This window comes from Vidua macroura, chromosome 7 (assembly GCF_024509145.1).
Source record: "Vidua macroura isolate BioBank_ID:100142 chromosome 7, ASM2450914v1, whole genome shotgun sequence".
In the NCBI taxonomy this organism is placed as follows: domain Eukaryota; kingdom Metazoa; phylum Chordata; class Aves; order Passeriformes; family Viduidae; genus Vidua; species Vidua macroura.
The window spans coordinates 30,027,979-30,044,385 of record NC_071577.1 but is presented as its reverse complement, the minus strand read 5'-3'; the positions used below and the strand labels follow the sequence as shown (position 1 = coordinate 30,044,385).

Genomic DNA, 16,407 nt, shown 5'->3' with positions numbered 1-16,407 from the left:
CTGAACGGAGTTCTTGTTTAGTTGTATTACAGCAGCATTTTGAAGGGCCAGCTGAACAGCCTCATCATCCAGCATTTGTATATACCACATACACACACAGAGAGTAAACAGTAAGTCCCCCAACACAGAGGTAGCCTAAAACAAAAGACACAAAAAGGTAGCAAGCAGTCCATAAAGAGAAACTGATTAGAAACTGAAGCCAAGAGGCTGGCTCAGTATCCTATTTGCTAGCCCTCATTGTTGACAACAAAAAACTACTTATCACTGCTTTTGTTAGAGATGAAGACTGGTTTTCATGGATTTCAGAGGTATGCCAGATCTCCTCACAACCTTCACCTTGTCAGAGTCAATACAATTTATCCACTGGCTTTTCAGCAGGTGGCAGGTGGTGCAGGCTTCACTGACCTCTGAGGAACAGCCCTGCTTTCTGCCAGCAGATGACTTGGAACTCAGTCCCCACCAGTTGGGCAGAGATGAAAGTGTGTGTGCACTTGGATGAGCCCAGCAGAATGCAAACAGAAGGCAGAGGACTCCACAGGAGAGATACCTGCCTGATGGCAGGGGGAGAGCAGGACAGGTTAATAATCACAAACCCACATTTACTTCCAATTTACCAAAGACTTATTCTGGGTCACTGTTTGATGGATGAGGGTTAGTTTCAAAAGTGTAATTTTAAGGGAGCCACATGATGTGCAGAGCTGACTTACATTTGTGCACAGTGTACAATCTGTTCATACCATGGCAATCCACCCAAACACACAGGTAGGCAGCAAGCTGCTCCTCTGCAGTGCAGGAAGGGGAACTTGCCACCTGCAGGCAAAGCTCTCAAAGCTGCAGGGGCACTACGATACACAAGCTAAAACCACAAGGAAACTGTTATTGAGTTGAACCACAGCAGAGATTTTCACATCTGCAAACCAGAAAGTACACACCTGTTCATTCCTCCCCCCACACACAACCACTTACAAAAACAAGTTTCTTTGCCTTCACATTAAAAATTGCCAGAACTTATGCCAGCACAGAGGAAGGTCTTTAAAAGAAAGCACATTTTATTGAGAAACACAAATGGGTGGATGCTTCAAAACCAAGCAAATAGCTTACTGCTCACACAACATTTGCTGTCAGAGCAGAACTGCATTGCCCTCCAGCTGAGGCACAACGTGTGAGATTCCTCCTCCCCTGGCTTGTGGAAAAAAAGCTTGCACCCTGTGTGTCACCTATGAAAGGCAATGTTAGCCCGGGTCTCAGCTTCAGGCTGGAAAACATGGTGTCAGAGAAGTAACAACAGCCATAAGGAAAAAAAAAATATTCCCCTTCACTCGTTCAAAGGAAGATAAGATGGTAATATATAAAGCTTCCTATAGAAGAAACTACACAGAATTATGTGGTCCACTTAAAGGCAAAAAGTTTCAGAGCCATCAAAAAAGCTAAGATAGCAATAAAAGCCAAAAGGGGAAAGGGAAAATAAGAAGGAAAAGAGCATGACACGTACCCACAGTCTATCCAGCTTATAGTACCTCGTCCTTTCACCTCCTGGGCCACATTGGACAGTAATCTGAGTGAGCTTTCAGCAGCAGTGGCTGGAAGACAAAATTAAACAATAAAACTAAATTAATAACAGCATTACCACTCTACATAAAACAACACAATGTTGCATTTCTATGTGCCAAAGCACCCCAAGAACATGTTGTCTCATTTGAAGAAACCAGTGTAACAGGGATCAGTAAAATCTTCTGTAAACTAGAAGGAAAGCTGGCTGCAGGTGAAGCTGGGTTGCTCCTTCCCTCTACCCCTTAAACAATACACTGAAATTGGTATTTCCAGACACGCTCCCTGAGCTGCATTTACAGAGCTATAATGTGTCCTCTCCTACAGCTTCCATCCCAACACCGCCTTCTTCCCTGTGGCTGGGCATGAACCAGTTTGCACCACAGCCTGCTAATTAGAGCAATTTCATTTAGGACTTTCATCGGCCGTAAGGGCAAGTCATTCAGCATCTCTGCCTCCCTAATTCTATCCCAGCCATACACAGAAAGTAACAGACTTTATCCTCATAATAACCCTGGGACATACCCAAACCAACAGTCATGAGCACTACCCAGAAAAGGTCCTTCCAAGTACTGGCTGTATTAAAAATACCCAACAGAGACTTTTATAATGCTGTGCCACATGTATAGGTTTTGCAAAACACTACCATTCCAAAAGAGTCTTATAAATGGTATTAAAAATAAACAGAAGAAAGAAAAATATAGCAGTAAAAATAAGTATTCATTCCCCCAAAAAATCTAACAGGAACTGCTTCCTTCCTCAATAAACAGAAAATAGAAACCCAGAGCCTCTTCCAGATCTCCACAACTACTTCAAGTAACTGAATGTAAGAATGGCAATATTGGGACAGACAGAATGCTTCTGTAGACCAATATCTTGTCTCCAGCATTTGAGGAAGTGAGGGCCTGTAGATGTCAGAGTAGACAAGCAGAGCCAGCATGTAGGGATAGCCCATCAAATAATCCCTAAACCTTTACAATTTTTACCTCAACAATCTCCTGAGCCAGAAACAGCCTCTTTGTATTTGACAGATTTGCTTGGGCCTGATGCCATCAGAGACACCAACCCACACGTATCAGCTCTCCAGAAACCCTCACACCCCAATACCCAGAACATGCAATTGCCCAGATGCCAGCCAACATCTCATCACAGCTGGGGGATGTATATATGGGATTGAAATTACACCTCCAAATTCCCATCTCTTTTTTTCCCCTCCCCTCTTTCTGGGTGACTGTTGGGCAAGAGATTTCTAATTGTGCAAGGATCACTGTTCCAGGAAGAAACATTAATTCCACAGTCAGCTCTGCATGCAATGCTTTAGACTGCTAAAACCAACCAATTAAAGAACAAAAACAGAAAAAAAGAAATCTCCATAACATGGCTTTTGAACAATGCCCATAGGGCAACATTTATTAGATGAGTGTCACAGCTGAAGTGTTCTGGTTATGCTGCTAAAAATGAAAGCAACCACCACTTAAAATATTAAGCGTAAAAAGAAAATTTTCCCTTTAAGAAGCTGAATAATACAGACGTCTTTTTATCTAAAGTGTTCCTTTCAAAAATCAAAAAGCATTAGAAACTCTTTTATGATTTTCACTTTGAACCTGTTACTACAAAACCATTTAGCCAAGTTCAAGTGCTCAAAGTTCTCCACTATAGCAAAACACAAGTATTTTAATAAAAATATAAGCCACGTATATAATTTTAACTGTTTCAGAATAAGCATATCTTTAGGAAATAAAGTTAATTACTCCAGCACCTGCATATCGTTGTCTGCAAAATTCTTTGATACTGGGGGGCAGAGGGAGGAGGATATTTGTCTCTATATGCTGCTCCAATTTGATACACCATGAACCCAGAGCAATGCTATCATCACTGTGTTTAATTGACAGAAGACCTTTGCAACAGAAAAGGTCAGAAAAGGAGGACCCAACACCCAAACAAGGCATTATCTTGTCCTGTCTGCCTACAAGAAGAAGAAGGAAGAAACAAAAACAATACAGCACGAAGGAAAATCATCTTAATTATATGTTTTACTTCTTGCTCTCCAATGACTTCCACATTCACAAAAGCATTCTGCACTTGTGTATAGAGTTTAAAGATAGTTTCTTGATTTTACATGGTGTTACACAAAACACCTCCCAAAAAAAAAAAAAAAAGGCAAGAAAGGAGAAAAGGTACAGCAGGATCAGAACAGAGCAAAGGAAAAGCAAACAGTTTAGTAAACAGCCAGAAAGGTGAGCCTGAATGACAGAGGAAACAAGAAAAAGATTCAAGGGGACAGGTGGCATAATGTGAAATGAGTCACTTTCCATCTTACACAACAGTTCTTTTTTTATTTTTATATTTTTTTAATTAAAGCTGAAAGACAACCATGGGACACTCAAAACTGTCAGAAGCAAAGATGGATTGATTTCAGTACTGTAACTATTCATTACGCCTTTCAGTGTCACCAGGAAATCAAAACTTGCAAACTACTGTGATAAACACACCAGAAAGCTCTTATTACAGGGAGCCAGTTCTGGAGACAAAGCCAGAATAAAGTACATTTCTGCCAATGTGACAGAGCAATTAGAAGGCTGAATTAAGATGACTCCAATCTTGAAACATCAGGACCCTCTGAATTAAAACAAAGGACACCAGTCCTGAAGAAGTCTTTGCAGTCATATAGAAGCCTCTTGGTACACACCTTGCTGGGCATAAAGAGCTGTAACATTAAAAAAAAAAAAAAAAAAAGACTTACCAGACTTGGAATAGAGCACTAGTACGTTATTCCGTGTCCTGAGAAGCTTCTTAAAATCCTTGTGATCACTTATTTTTTCTATGAGTGGAGACACCTTCAATGAGTACACGAATGCTGGCAAGAATGCCTAGGGAAACAGAGAGCCAAAAACATCAGTCACAGATACAGAGACAACCTGCTTTTGCAAATTGCCACCATGTTTTTTTATAATCTTGAGATATGCTGCCTTAAATAGGCTATCACATTGATTTGATCAGCAAAACCAAAAGAAAAAATGCCAGGCACGTGATTAATTGAAACTGGGTCAATACATTCCTAAACAAGTACCCTTACATGGAAAAATGAACACAACATCCAGAAATACTGTTTTACTTAAGATACCACCCTCTTTAAAAGTTTGCTCCCAAATCAGATAATCAGATAACATTTCTTATGTAAATTTAATATACTTTACCAAGAGAAGCAGCAAATTGCCACTTTGAGAGCACTCTTGTCCCTACATCTCTGAATATGCTGCAAACTCAATCCAGTATTTTGATACCCTACAGAAGACAGCCATGAAGTTAAAATAACCCACACTGACAGGGAGCAGATGTAGGAAATGAGAACAGAAAATGCAAGTAATCCAGCATCCGCATTAGAGCACAACCCTCTCCCACCCACCCTTTCAAAGTGGAGCAGGGCTCGTGTTTCCCAGTGCCCACACCATGTCACACACGCACAGCAGTGCCTTGTTCAGCTTCCACTGGTACCATGGAAGACACAGCATTTAATCTCTCTGCATCTCAGCTCTGGATCTATGCAAAAAAGTTTTTTTTTTTTCCACTGCATCTTTTACTCTATTTAAATCACAACAGTTCCAGAGCAGAGTTTGACGGTCATGAAGTAAAACTCATATCAAATTATCACCATAACCTCAGCTGGGGCCTTTACTGCTTATTCTTACTGTAATATTCTTCAATAATAATAATATAATAATTATCTTATCCATCAGGCTATGCTGCTTCCCTTCTGCACTGTCCTGAATTTGTGCTAATGGAATGATTAAGGGAAGCTTAGCTGGAGAAATTATCTAGTTTCCATTCACCTTACAGTAAAACCTTAACACTTAATTGCTTGGCTAAAAGCTTCAACTCATTTGCCTAACACACACAAGAGGTTCAACATTTCCTTAATTACAGAACTGATTTTGATCATGCCTTACTCCAACCAGGCTGTCCACAGTGGATATGAAGAAACAAGAGGCAGTTCTTGCATCCGGCGTGTTACATCATGCAGCATTTAAAGAAAGGACTAAGCCAACGAAGTCAGAACACACAGCCCCAGGCACGCACTTCATTCAAATTCAGCTATTTCCAAGCACCACAGTCACTGCGGCTCAGAAACAAAACCTGCACCTACAAAGCAGACTCTATAAATGCCAGAAGTCTTTACATGTGGAAAAGAAAAGGGCAAAAGGGCATGAGGGGAATCTTGGGACACACCAGGTAACGGAGAGAAGCTGAGCGGAGATGGAGATCATCCTCAAAACAACCAGGATGTTTGAGAACTTAGAAGTTCTTAGAAAATACACCTATAACATAAAATCTAAGAGTGAACAAGTTTCCCCACTCTGCAGGCAGGAATCCCACCACTAGGCCCCGTGGGCCAGATGGTCAGACTGTGAGAAGGAAGTGAGCACATTTGCAAGTCAGCCTCTACCACAGCACACGTGTCCTTGATGCTTTAATTCAACCAAAGACTCACATTCTTCTAAACCCAGATGTCCAGGGCTCAACCTTCTTACTCAAGGCTGATGTATGTGTATCACTTCTGTATTTTCTGAGATGAATACATGGTGTTGCCAGTCAAAGCAGGCAAATATAGTCGGACTAAGTGAGGTGACACAGACATGAATAGTCCTGCCCAAAACCACCAATATTAGGGGCTGCATAGGAGAAATTAATCCAACATTATGGGCAGACCTTTTTAAAGCCAAGTATTTTTTATAAAAACTCTTCTCTTCACCTCAATTTTTGTAACTATTCAAGTGTCTCATAGTTTTATTTATGCCATGAGTTACAGAAGACAAAAAATAAACTTAACTGAAACTAAGGTTGAACACAGGGAAAAAGTGAAACTACAGGTTGCTTGTTTGGCTGAAAAAACTGGACTCAATTAAGGATACTCTAGTCTGTGAACTCTCTATCAAAAAGAAGCAATTAGACTAAAACACTCCACAAAAGCCACTTTCAACATGATACCAAATGATACTATAAACTTTGTTTAAAGTGCTTACCAATAGCTCAGAAGAGGGGTGCTCGAACAAGATGATCTTTGAGCTCTCTTCCAACCCACACCATTTTATGGTTTTAAGTATAGGCATTCCATGTCTTTTCCAGCTAGAAAGGCTGTTTTACCAATTTCAGGAATTTTCTCTCTCTTTATTTCTTTCTTTCCTTATAATGGCAGAGCTGTAAACCTCTTGAAAAATTGGATTCTGAAAACAATGACAGCTTTAACTAGTGCCTTGTCGGTGTTGCCACTAACAGAAAACCCGCTGTGCTGGTGGAACAGCAGGCACTTGGAGGGAGATGCATGTCACATATATCTACTGCTTCTCTGCCCAATTCCTCTCCAGGTATCAAATCAATACATGCTACTCATTTTCCTCCAGTTTTACTACAGTAGCTCTCTCTGTTCCAATGGTTTAGCCCAAAACCCACTGGGAAAGGCATTGTGCATACAAGCATACCAGTCAGCCCAGCTGAATAATCATCATCTCCCTTTAAGTAAGATTAATGTTGCAGCCTTTCCTGGTTATAAAACCCAAAAGGTCCAAGCCAAAGGCACTAAGTTGGAGAGAAATGCCCTGCCTGCACATCTAAGGCAGCACAGCAACACTGAGAGGTTATTGGCCGAGCAGAGAAATTCACCCAGCCCCGATTCCCGGTTGCACTACATGATATTTGCAAACTGATAGAATTAAGTAGTTCCACACTCCCCAGCTTTCTCCTGCTGAAATTAATCAATACCCTACCCAGGAATAAACAAGAGGTTGGTTTATGGTTAAACCTCCAGAAGAGCCTCTGCCTTCCCTACCAGCTCTGTTGAAGTCAAGGGATATCAAGGAGTCAGTTCTACCAGACGCCAGTCCCAAACACAGGGCTGCTCTGCTCTAGAGTCACAGCAGTGATGACTGTACCAGCAGCTACAGCCTCACCAGGACTACAGCCACTAGTCCTGGCTGAAAAATGTAAAATTAAGAGGATGGGGAAAAAGAATTCTGTGGAAGCAGCTACCATCTTCCACAGAAAACCAAACTCATGCTCCTGCATAGCCCATAGGTAAAGCAGCAACAAAGATGAAGCTAATTTGCATGTGCTGTGCTATATGAATTTATTTGTAAGTCATAACTCAGGTAGATTTACTCCAGACATTTTGCAGGAGAGCTCATCAGCCAGGCACTGCCCAATCAAGCACATTGCTTCCTGTTTAAATCCAGGGCACAAGAGGAGATGAGCGCATATTAAAAAAGGAAGAGGTCAAGAAAGGTGACAGTCCCTCCTGGGCAGGAAGCTTCTTCTCATATGCGTCAGGAAGTGCTACATTCACACATATGGAAATCTATAAATAAGAAACAAGCTAAACTCTCTTGTCACTTGAGCATCCTAAAGCTTTAAAATCTATTCACAACCACCTCAGAAAAGTTAAGAAATGCTCCAAGTATTTTTCTCAAGAAGCTGCCCACCTCGATACCTGCTAAGGTAAAGGGCATAATAGAACCAACATGTGCAACATCTCTGCCACCCTTGCCAGTTATGGCAATGAGAAACTGCAACAAAACTGAGGGAATGTCTATTTTATTTTATGCTGTGTTTGCACAGCTGCCAATCATAAGAGGCCCTTATCCATGGCTGGCTCGGTGACACGACTGTCACCTGGTGTTCTCAGATGCAGGAAACTTTGGTGGAGACCTTCAAAAAAAGACAGACTACACATGGCAGACTATGAAATGCAAATCTCATAGCAATTCCAGGCTGCAGATTTTCCTCAGCTCAAGATCACAATCTGAATTTATTTTCACAGAATTTTTATGGCATAGGTCACACATCAGTCATGTGACTGTAGTGTCTGAGATGCATAAAAGACTCTCAAGTAAAACATAAGTGAATTCAAATCCTCAAGACAGTAAATTCAAAACTGCTGAGACACAGCTATTCAAGTACAAGGTACAAACCCCCATGTGTTCTGTCTCTGTTCTTCAAAGTATGTATTTAAATATATGATCTTGCAAGCTTGGTGGCAGAAGTCTGATCAGTCAAAAAGGTTTAATTTTCTTTTTTTCCCTTTCTAAATTCCTTGCAGAGCTGCCAAACATATGCATGTGTTAAAGAGCAGTAAACACTCCACAACCCCACTCCCTTAGAATTGGTACCCAAGGAAGATCTGAGCTTTCAGAAACCCAGAGGCAAAGAGTTACAGGCAAATAACTATTTGCTAATTATACTTCCAGGATTGACACTATTGAAAAATGTGGTCATCCCTCAGGCCATGTTTTCTCAAAATTATCAAGGATCTGAGAAAGCAGAGTCTATTTCTCAAGTTTTTACTCTTCTCTGAATCTCATTTTAAAATGAAAAAAGGGAATATCTTTCAAACAGCCACAAGAATGTATTTTCATATTTTACATTTATTATTCAAATTAAATGTGATAAATGCTTAACTACTGCTCCCACAGAACCCAGTTCAATTTATGAGTTGCTCCCCACAAAAGCTTCGTGACAGCATGGTCTTTAGCTAAGGATAAGCAGCATATCTGGAGAATTACTTATGTATTTATTTTACATCAAGGGCAATGAAAACACACAGTTTTAAAAACAAGAAAATAGATCTTCCTTATTTAATCTTGATTTCTATCAGAAGATTAGCGTTGTACACTGGACAGAAAAACTATTCCCTATTTCTCCTATTTCCAGCTCAAGAGCTGGAAATATATACTTCCCTGGACACAAATAATGCACAAAAAGTATAAATGGATATGCAGCTGAAACAGTGCTTAGGTGCCTAAATCCATATGTCAACATGCAGTTTTTATGCACACACTAACACATGTATAATTAGCAGCCAATTTGCACACTATTCATCAGGAATAACTGGGGCTGTGACAACGGGCTCCAGCAAAACTGCTGCTTGGCAGGGACACAGCCTTACACTCAACCACAATTTGTAAACTCTACTTTTTCAGGAAGACATTAACTCGAATTTCTGCCTTAGCTTAGCCACCCACTGGTGTCATTCTCATTTTGGGACAACAGCACTCAACCCACTGTAAATATGATCAATCAGCAACCCTGTGCATATGAAACAGATTGTGTCTGACAAGGCATTTTTTAGGAGTCAAGTTGAAGAGGAAACCTGCCTCAAAATTCCAGGCAGTAATGGAGATGACTGAATTTTATTTCATTATTAATTTATTTAGGAGGGGAGTGGCTCACATTCCAAATAAGGGTCTCATCTGCCACATAAAAATGGGGCGGGGGGGTGGCTCAGGGGAAGAAATCCCAAAAAGAACACAGAATCTCACTTTTCCTTTGCTACTCAGCTCCCAAAATGAGCCCTGTGATGGACTGTGCACTTCAGAAGGCTGACTTGAAGGGACACCTCTGTACTGTGGTGACAGAGGTTTGTAAATCTGCAGATCAGCTGGTGACACAGCCATGTCCCGTAGTGCAGACACTGTGCATGTACTGACAATACCAGGTCTAAGTCATCTCCAGGCAAGCACAAGGGAGAAACTGACCCATTGCTTCCTTCCCCCCAATTCCTTCCCACTGAAAAATACAAGATGTTCAAATCAAAAGCCTTCTTGTTTACAAGAATCACAGTTTAACTGCAGATGTTTTATCTTCCTTGTTCATCATACAAACCACTCTTGACCTTGTGCAATAATTGCTTGCTTTTCACTCACTAGCCCTCCCTCTGCTGCTATTTACATTCAGGGTTGTGCTGCTTTGATCACTGAGCCATTTGTAACAAATGCCTTCCAAGATGGATAGTGATAAGTAGGACAGTCCCCTTTTTTCGTTCATGATTAATATCTAAAATAACTGTAAAAACATTTTAATCAAATCAGATGGGAGGAGACAGGTTAGCTCTGTTACCCAAAGGTACCTCAAGGAAGCCTGGTAAAAAACTACTTTGTGGAGTGGGGAAGAGAAAGGGTAGTAGCTCTTGGGTCTCAGACTTCAGGGGTCACAGCTGAAGTGGCCCCTGCAGTAGTCTCTGCAATCCCACTGGAATCACAAAACCATCTTCTGCCAGTTGCCCCTGCAGGGGCTCACAAAATACAACCTGCTGAGGACTCCCAGTACAAAAGCTGCTCAGTGATGTCTGTGACCAATCCAAAAAGCCACCAACAGGTCTGAGTAGGAAGCAATGACTGCCACACCTACAGCAGCATGGGATGGCCAGGTGAGCAGGGCACCAGCACACACGCAGGAAAATCAACAACTTCTGCACTGCAAGACCAACAGCATTTGAAAACTGTGGGTTTGCCCAACAGACTTACATCTGCAGACATGCCCACTGGACACTTCCTGGGTTTTGTTCATTCCCACAAGTTCCATGGAAGAACACATTCTTACTGCATACATAATCCGTATCAGTTAACTCTCACCTCAAGCCATTCCAGAAATTAAAAAACAGAAGCACTATTGACATTTTGTTGTGGGGGGTCATATCTGCAAAGAGGTAGGTATCATATTTTCTTTTGTTTTCAAAGGAAGGCAAATTAAAATCCTGACAAAGAGTGTCTTAGTACTCTCTAACTTAGGCTGAAGAATGCTACAAATAAGACATTCCACTTAAGGTGGTGCTTGCTATGTTCACTTTCCAAATATAGAAGGTAGCAAAAAATACCATGGAGACGTCAAGATTTGACTAGACTCTACTGTTCATATTGTTCTTACACAGTGAGGTTTAAGCTACAGGCATAATAGTCTATACTAAAGGCTGTTCTTAAGGGTTCTGAGTAGCAAATTAATTGTATGGTTTATCACTGGGTTTCAAATGCTCTGTGAAGGAAAACCTGTGCAACTATTTACTAATTAACAACTGACTGTAATAGGGTCAATTACTAACGCTGACAAAGAACTTTCTCCATATTATGAATGTGAAGCTCTCTCTCTTCAAGCCAGGCACTGGCACCATACATATATTAAACAAGCTGTCGATGAAATAATATTTCAGATATCACTTCTGAACAAGCACATTTGACTACAGAAGGTAAGGGCATGAGCAAAGCATATGCCACATAATCCACCACCAAAATTTGGGTTTTCAAGAAGTTTATAGAAATACCACCTACTCAAGAAGCACGTAGGAGGTACTATAAAAAGAAGACAAAAACACTATTAATGGGATTTATAAGGAAGAGAGGGCAAAAGATAACACCTGAAAATCTCTAGCACTTTATATGGCATTTGTTATCTTCAAAGCATTGCACAAGTGTTAACTAATTAATCCTCACATTCTTCTGCCAGGTGATAGGAGACAAAGTTTCATTTTAATAGCTGGAGGAAGATTCACACAGAAAGTAAGTGATCTGCAAGAGGCTAAAGGAAGGCAGCACCAGAACAAACCAGCACACAGCTGATCCTAGAGCAGCACAACCACACAGTCATGATGTGCCATATCCAGGAAAAGAGAGGAGGGGGAGAGAAAGTCTATTTGCAGTCACCCAGCAAACAGGCTACATGACTCTAAACCCAAAGACGACAGGGCATCATCAAGACAGCCACAAATTAAATTACCTTTTTTATGTGTGTTCTGCAAGCGTGCAATTCACAGCACCCTCCACCAAGGCTACCAGCCACTCACAGCTGACACAGTGCCAGAACTAAAGACTTGCTTTGCTATCACAATTTTTTGCCATTCACAAGCTTGAAAAGGTGGCAGGAACAAGGTAAACAACAACTTACTTCCAAAGTGACCCTGCCTGCACCAAAAAATTTAAGGCAATGCTAGTTAGAGCAATGCAATTTGCAAACAGAGTTTTTCCATTCACAGACCTCCGGCCACAGCTCTCAAGAAATGGCTCCATTTTACTGAAACAGAGGAATTCAAGGAACTCCATCACAAAAAGGCAAAAGAAATGGTCAACAACAGAACAAGCACCTCTTCCATCACCAATTGCTCAGGACCCCATGAACTCACCCCTGGGCAGAAACACCAGTTCTGATGACACACTTGCATCAACATCCCAGGGCCTCTGAGGTAAAAAGGTACTGTGGCACCAAATTCAATGGATTGAAAACAACCCTCCATAAGGCATGGAGTGGAATAACGAAGCCAAGGTTTGATTTGGGAGGGGCATCTGAGGACACAGAGCATGAGTTTTACAAATCCATATTTTGAAGAGGGAAAGGACAAAATATGAATACAGCAGGGGGACAGCAACTAAAGAATTTGTCTTTGCAATACCCTCCCTTTGACTGCCAGGAAACACTGTCCAAAGAGGCTCCTGTGGTACAAACAATAACTGGATGGGAAGAGGCACTCCTGAATTCAAGCCCAAATGCCACAATAGGAAACAGCACCCTGCCTGCAAACTCACCAGATGCAAGCCACTGCTGCCATGCTGCAGGGCTACCTGCAGCACAGAGGGAATCATGGCCAAGCCCTCCCTGCAGGCCTGGATTCACAAGTCAGTGTCAGGGCTCACTAGTGCATTCCCGTGATCCTACTGGCAAGGATTAAGGAAGTACTTGAGGAGCTGGAAGCCGGAAATGTTCCTTTCAAGCCCTTCTTTGAAGGCACTGGGTTTGAGTGGCACCAGGTCACAAAGTCTGCTTCCCAACAGTGCTCAGTCAGCTGAACTCTTGACTCAGTTTCTCTGTCATTAAGGCAACACTCAGAAGACAAACTGATCTTTGCCACACTGGTATGAGATAATATTCATCCGTGTTTGCAAAGCAAACAGACCCAGATGCGTAATCCTGTTGGAAGCAGTGGCTGCCTTCTGCTAGGAAAGGCACAGCACCTGATGCATCAGAGGAAATGCTAATCCACCTTGGTGTGAAACTCCTTCCCAGTGCCTTGAACAGTAAATTCAGTCCTTTGAGCATGAAATACAGTCAACCACTTGATAAACCAAACAGGGAACCCACAACTTCCTCACAGCTCTCCAACTCATTCAAGAAATAAAACTACCGCAGAGATCCCCCCCCACCATCTTTTTCGTGTGTGTGCGTCACACACCCACAGTGATGCTGAAGGTAACAAATTAACAGCTTACATTAGAAGATAGTGAAACCTTTTCTTCATCCAGCTTTGTAGGTTCCCTTTTATATACATAGCCACCTCCAATTCTGGGTCAAAAAATGAGCCCTATTTTTCAGAAGTGCTATGCATGCACAACTCTAGCTGCTGTTCCAGGTGCACTGCAAGTAGTCAGCACTTCCAGAAAAACTAACAAACAAACAAAACAAAAACCAGGAGAGCAAAACACATTTGGGTACATGAAAAAGGACTGGCTGGAAGGAAAAAATGTTTCTCATTGACCTACCAAGCAGCTGGTGTTACCTTTAGTTTAACTTTACACACTGAGAACCGCCTGACTGAACAGCCTCGCATCGACTCAAAATAAATTAAAAGCAGGTTTTGCTATGTCACAGCTGTAAACTAGTTTTTCAATCCTCAAATACAGCAAGTTACGTATTTCAAGATGAAAATCACACCTTCAAGTGCAAGATAATGCAAATCGGAAGAAATAATTTAAACTACTTGTACACAGCAAAGGGGAAAGAATTGGCTGAATCAACAGCTGAATGAAGACATCTGCTCAGCATGAAGCATCACAGAGCAAATAAACTGCTGTGGCAAATTAAGAAAGGTAAGAAATAATAATGTGGGTAAATTAAAATGGCTTTGTATAATTTCACTGACAACAGCAGGCCCCCTCTGCTCATCTCAAGGACACCAGCTCTGCAACACAAAAGGTCAAAGAGGGCAACCAGAACAATTAGGAACAACAGATTCATATGAAGAAAGATGGGGAAAATATCTTTTAATCTACAAAGAAAAATCACAGGAAAATATTTACATTAATATAAAATTAATGTTGCAGTAAGATAAGGTCTGACAGTCACAGTGGATATAGTAGGAAATACCAGATATAACTCCATGTGCTTAGCTATTTTGAAGGGAGGGAAAATTCAGTCCACTTGTAACTCCACTTGGTCCACAGTATATGCTCAATCTGAGGAATGCACTGGCACAAGTATTACTGAGAAAACCACTGCGTATATTAAAGAGGAGCCACAGAGGAAAAAAATCCACACTAAGACCTCAACAGCATTTAGGGAGAGTTCAGCCTGACTTCAGTTCCACTTGAAATCAATAAAGTGCAGATAGCAGAGGTCTGTGATTCTAGATGAAGCTTAAAGCAAAAGTTCTTCAGAATGCACAGCATTTCTTCTCCCTCCTGAATGAGCTGAGAGCTATGGCCCTGCCAGGGGCAAAAGGCTACATCAGACAGGGCTGAATCTTTCTGTCCCACAAAGGCAATTCTAATATTAGCACAGAATAAGCATAGGGCAATTAGCAATTCCACACTTGATTGGTATGAACTAGGTAAGCACTCCACAGTCATGCATTTCCAAATACATTTCAGATCACTTGTGCATAAAAAGATTAACGTAATTTTTCATTAATTATTAGCTTCATTTGCCCAGGCAGAAGGATGAACTGTAGTTCATGATAATAAATGGAATAAAGTACTGTTTTAAAGCATGCCTTCATTAATCTTTTGAGCTATTTATGCTAAATTCCGTGGATTAAAAAAAAAAAAAAAAAAAAAAAAGAAAGAAAAAAAAAAGAAAAATCAGACTTTAAAATATTTCTGGAAGTCTGGGAGCCTCCCTGAGGTAAGCAGCGCTCTACTCAGCGTAACGTCAATGAAGCACACCCCGACACTCGGGAGCGGAGCGGGATGGACAGCGCCACATGCGAGGGGCGCAGGGGCGGGGGTGCCCGGGGCGGGGGTGCCGCACACAGGTGCACAAAGCCGAGCGCGGCAGCTCCGCTGCGGCACAGCCGCCGCCGGGGGAAATCCCCTGGAAGCCCTCTGCCACCGCACCGCTTTTCACACGAAACTTGGGACCGAAGCGCCGCCGGTCGGAGCCCCCGGGGCCGGGGCAGCCGGGGGCCCCAGCCCGCAGCCGCTCGGGGAGCGCTTTCTCCGGGCGGTGCTTTGGGAAGCAGAAAGAAAGGGAAAGGGGAAGCAGGGGAGCAGCACACGGGCTGAGCGCCGGGAAGACACCCGGGAGCAGCGCTGCCGGAGCCCGGCCATGCCGGGCTGTGCCGTGCCGAGCCGAGCCCGCCCGCAGCGGCGGCGGGTGCGGGTGGCGGGGGAGCCGCCGCGCCCGGCCCCGGGGGCCCGTCCCGCTCCCAACTTTCGCCCAACTCCGCCGGCCGCGCCGCGCCCCCGCCCCGGCCCGGGGACGGGGGACACCCCGCGCCGCCCCCGCCGCCCCCCGGCGCCACTCACCGCCAGGCCGAGCAGCAGCAGCGGGAGCGGCGGGAGCCGCCCGCGGCGCCGCGCAGCCCCCGCGCCCTCCCCCGGCGCTGCCATCCCGCCGCCGCGCCGGACCCGCTCCGGACCCGCCGCCGCTGCGGCTGCTGCCACGTCTGGCGGCGCAGGCGCGCTCCCCGCCACCGCCCGCCCGCGCCGCGGCATGACGGGGGCTGTAGTCCGGCCCGCGCCCGGGATGCTCATCCCCCAGGGACGGTGCCGCTCCCGCGGCCATCCCGCGCAGGGAGATAAACGCCCAACCCCCAGCGGAATGCTGCCCGAAATCCCCGTCCCGTTTGCTTCGGCAGAGGTTAAAAAGTTCCAGCTCTTCTCTCACGTCCCACTAGCCTCCCGTCCGGGGTTCTTTGTGCCTCCGCCTCTCTCCCGGAGTGTGCCTTGCTCCAAAGAGGCTTCTGGCACACAGCCTCTTTCGTGATGCTTGTTTGTCAGGGGTTTAAAAGCTTTAGCTGATCTTAGATCTGGAATAACAGGTGAATAAGGGAACAAAAAATAATGAAAGGGGAGAGAGAGTTAACTTGTAGAGAGGATTAGAAACTAAGAC

General features: G+C 43.4%; 1 protein-coding gene across 1 annotated transcript in view; it reads right to left on the bottom strand.

The window, feature by feature from the left end:
- The window catches only part of PDIA5 (protein disulfide isomerase family A member 5), a 98,731-nt gene extending 82,721 nt beyond the window's left edge, over positions 1-16,010 (bottom strand). Inside the window, exons 1-3 of the mRNA XM_053983158.1 lie at positions 15,822-16,010; positions 4,292-4,418; positions 1,493-1,580 (exon numbers count right to left, since the gene is read on the bottom strand). Of these exons, the coding sequence (XP_053839133.1) occupies positions 1,493-1,580; positions 4,292-4,418; positions 15,822-16,010 (404 nt within the window). The remainder of the gene's footprint in view (positions 1-1,492; positions 1,581-4,291; positions 4,419-15,821) is intronic.
- Between the last annotated feature and the right edge of the window lie 397 nt (positions 16,011-16,407).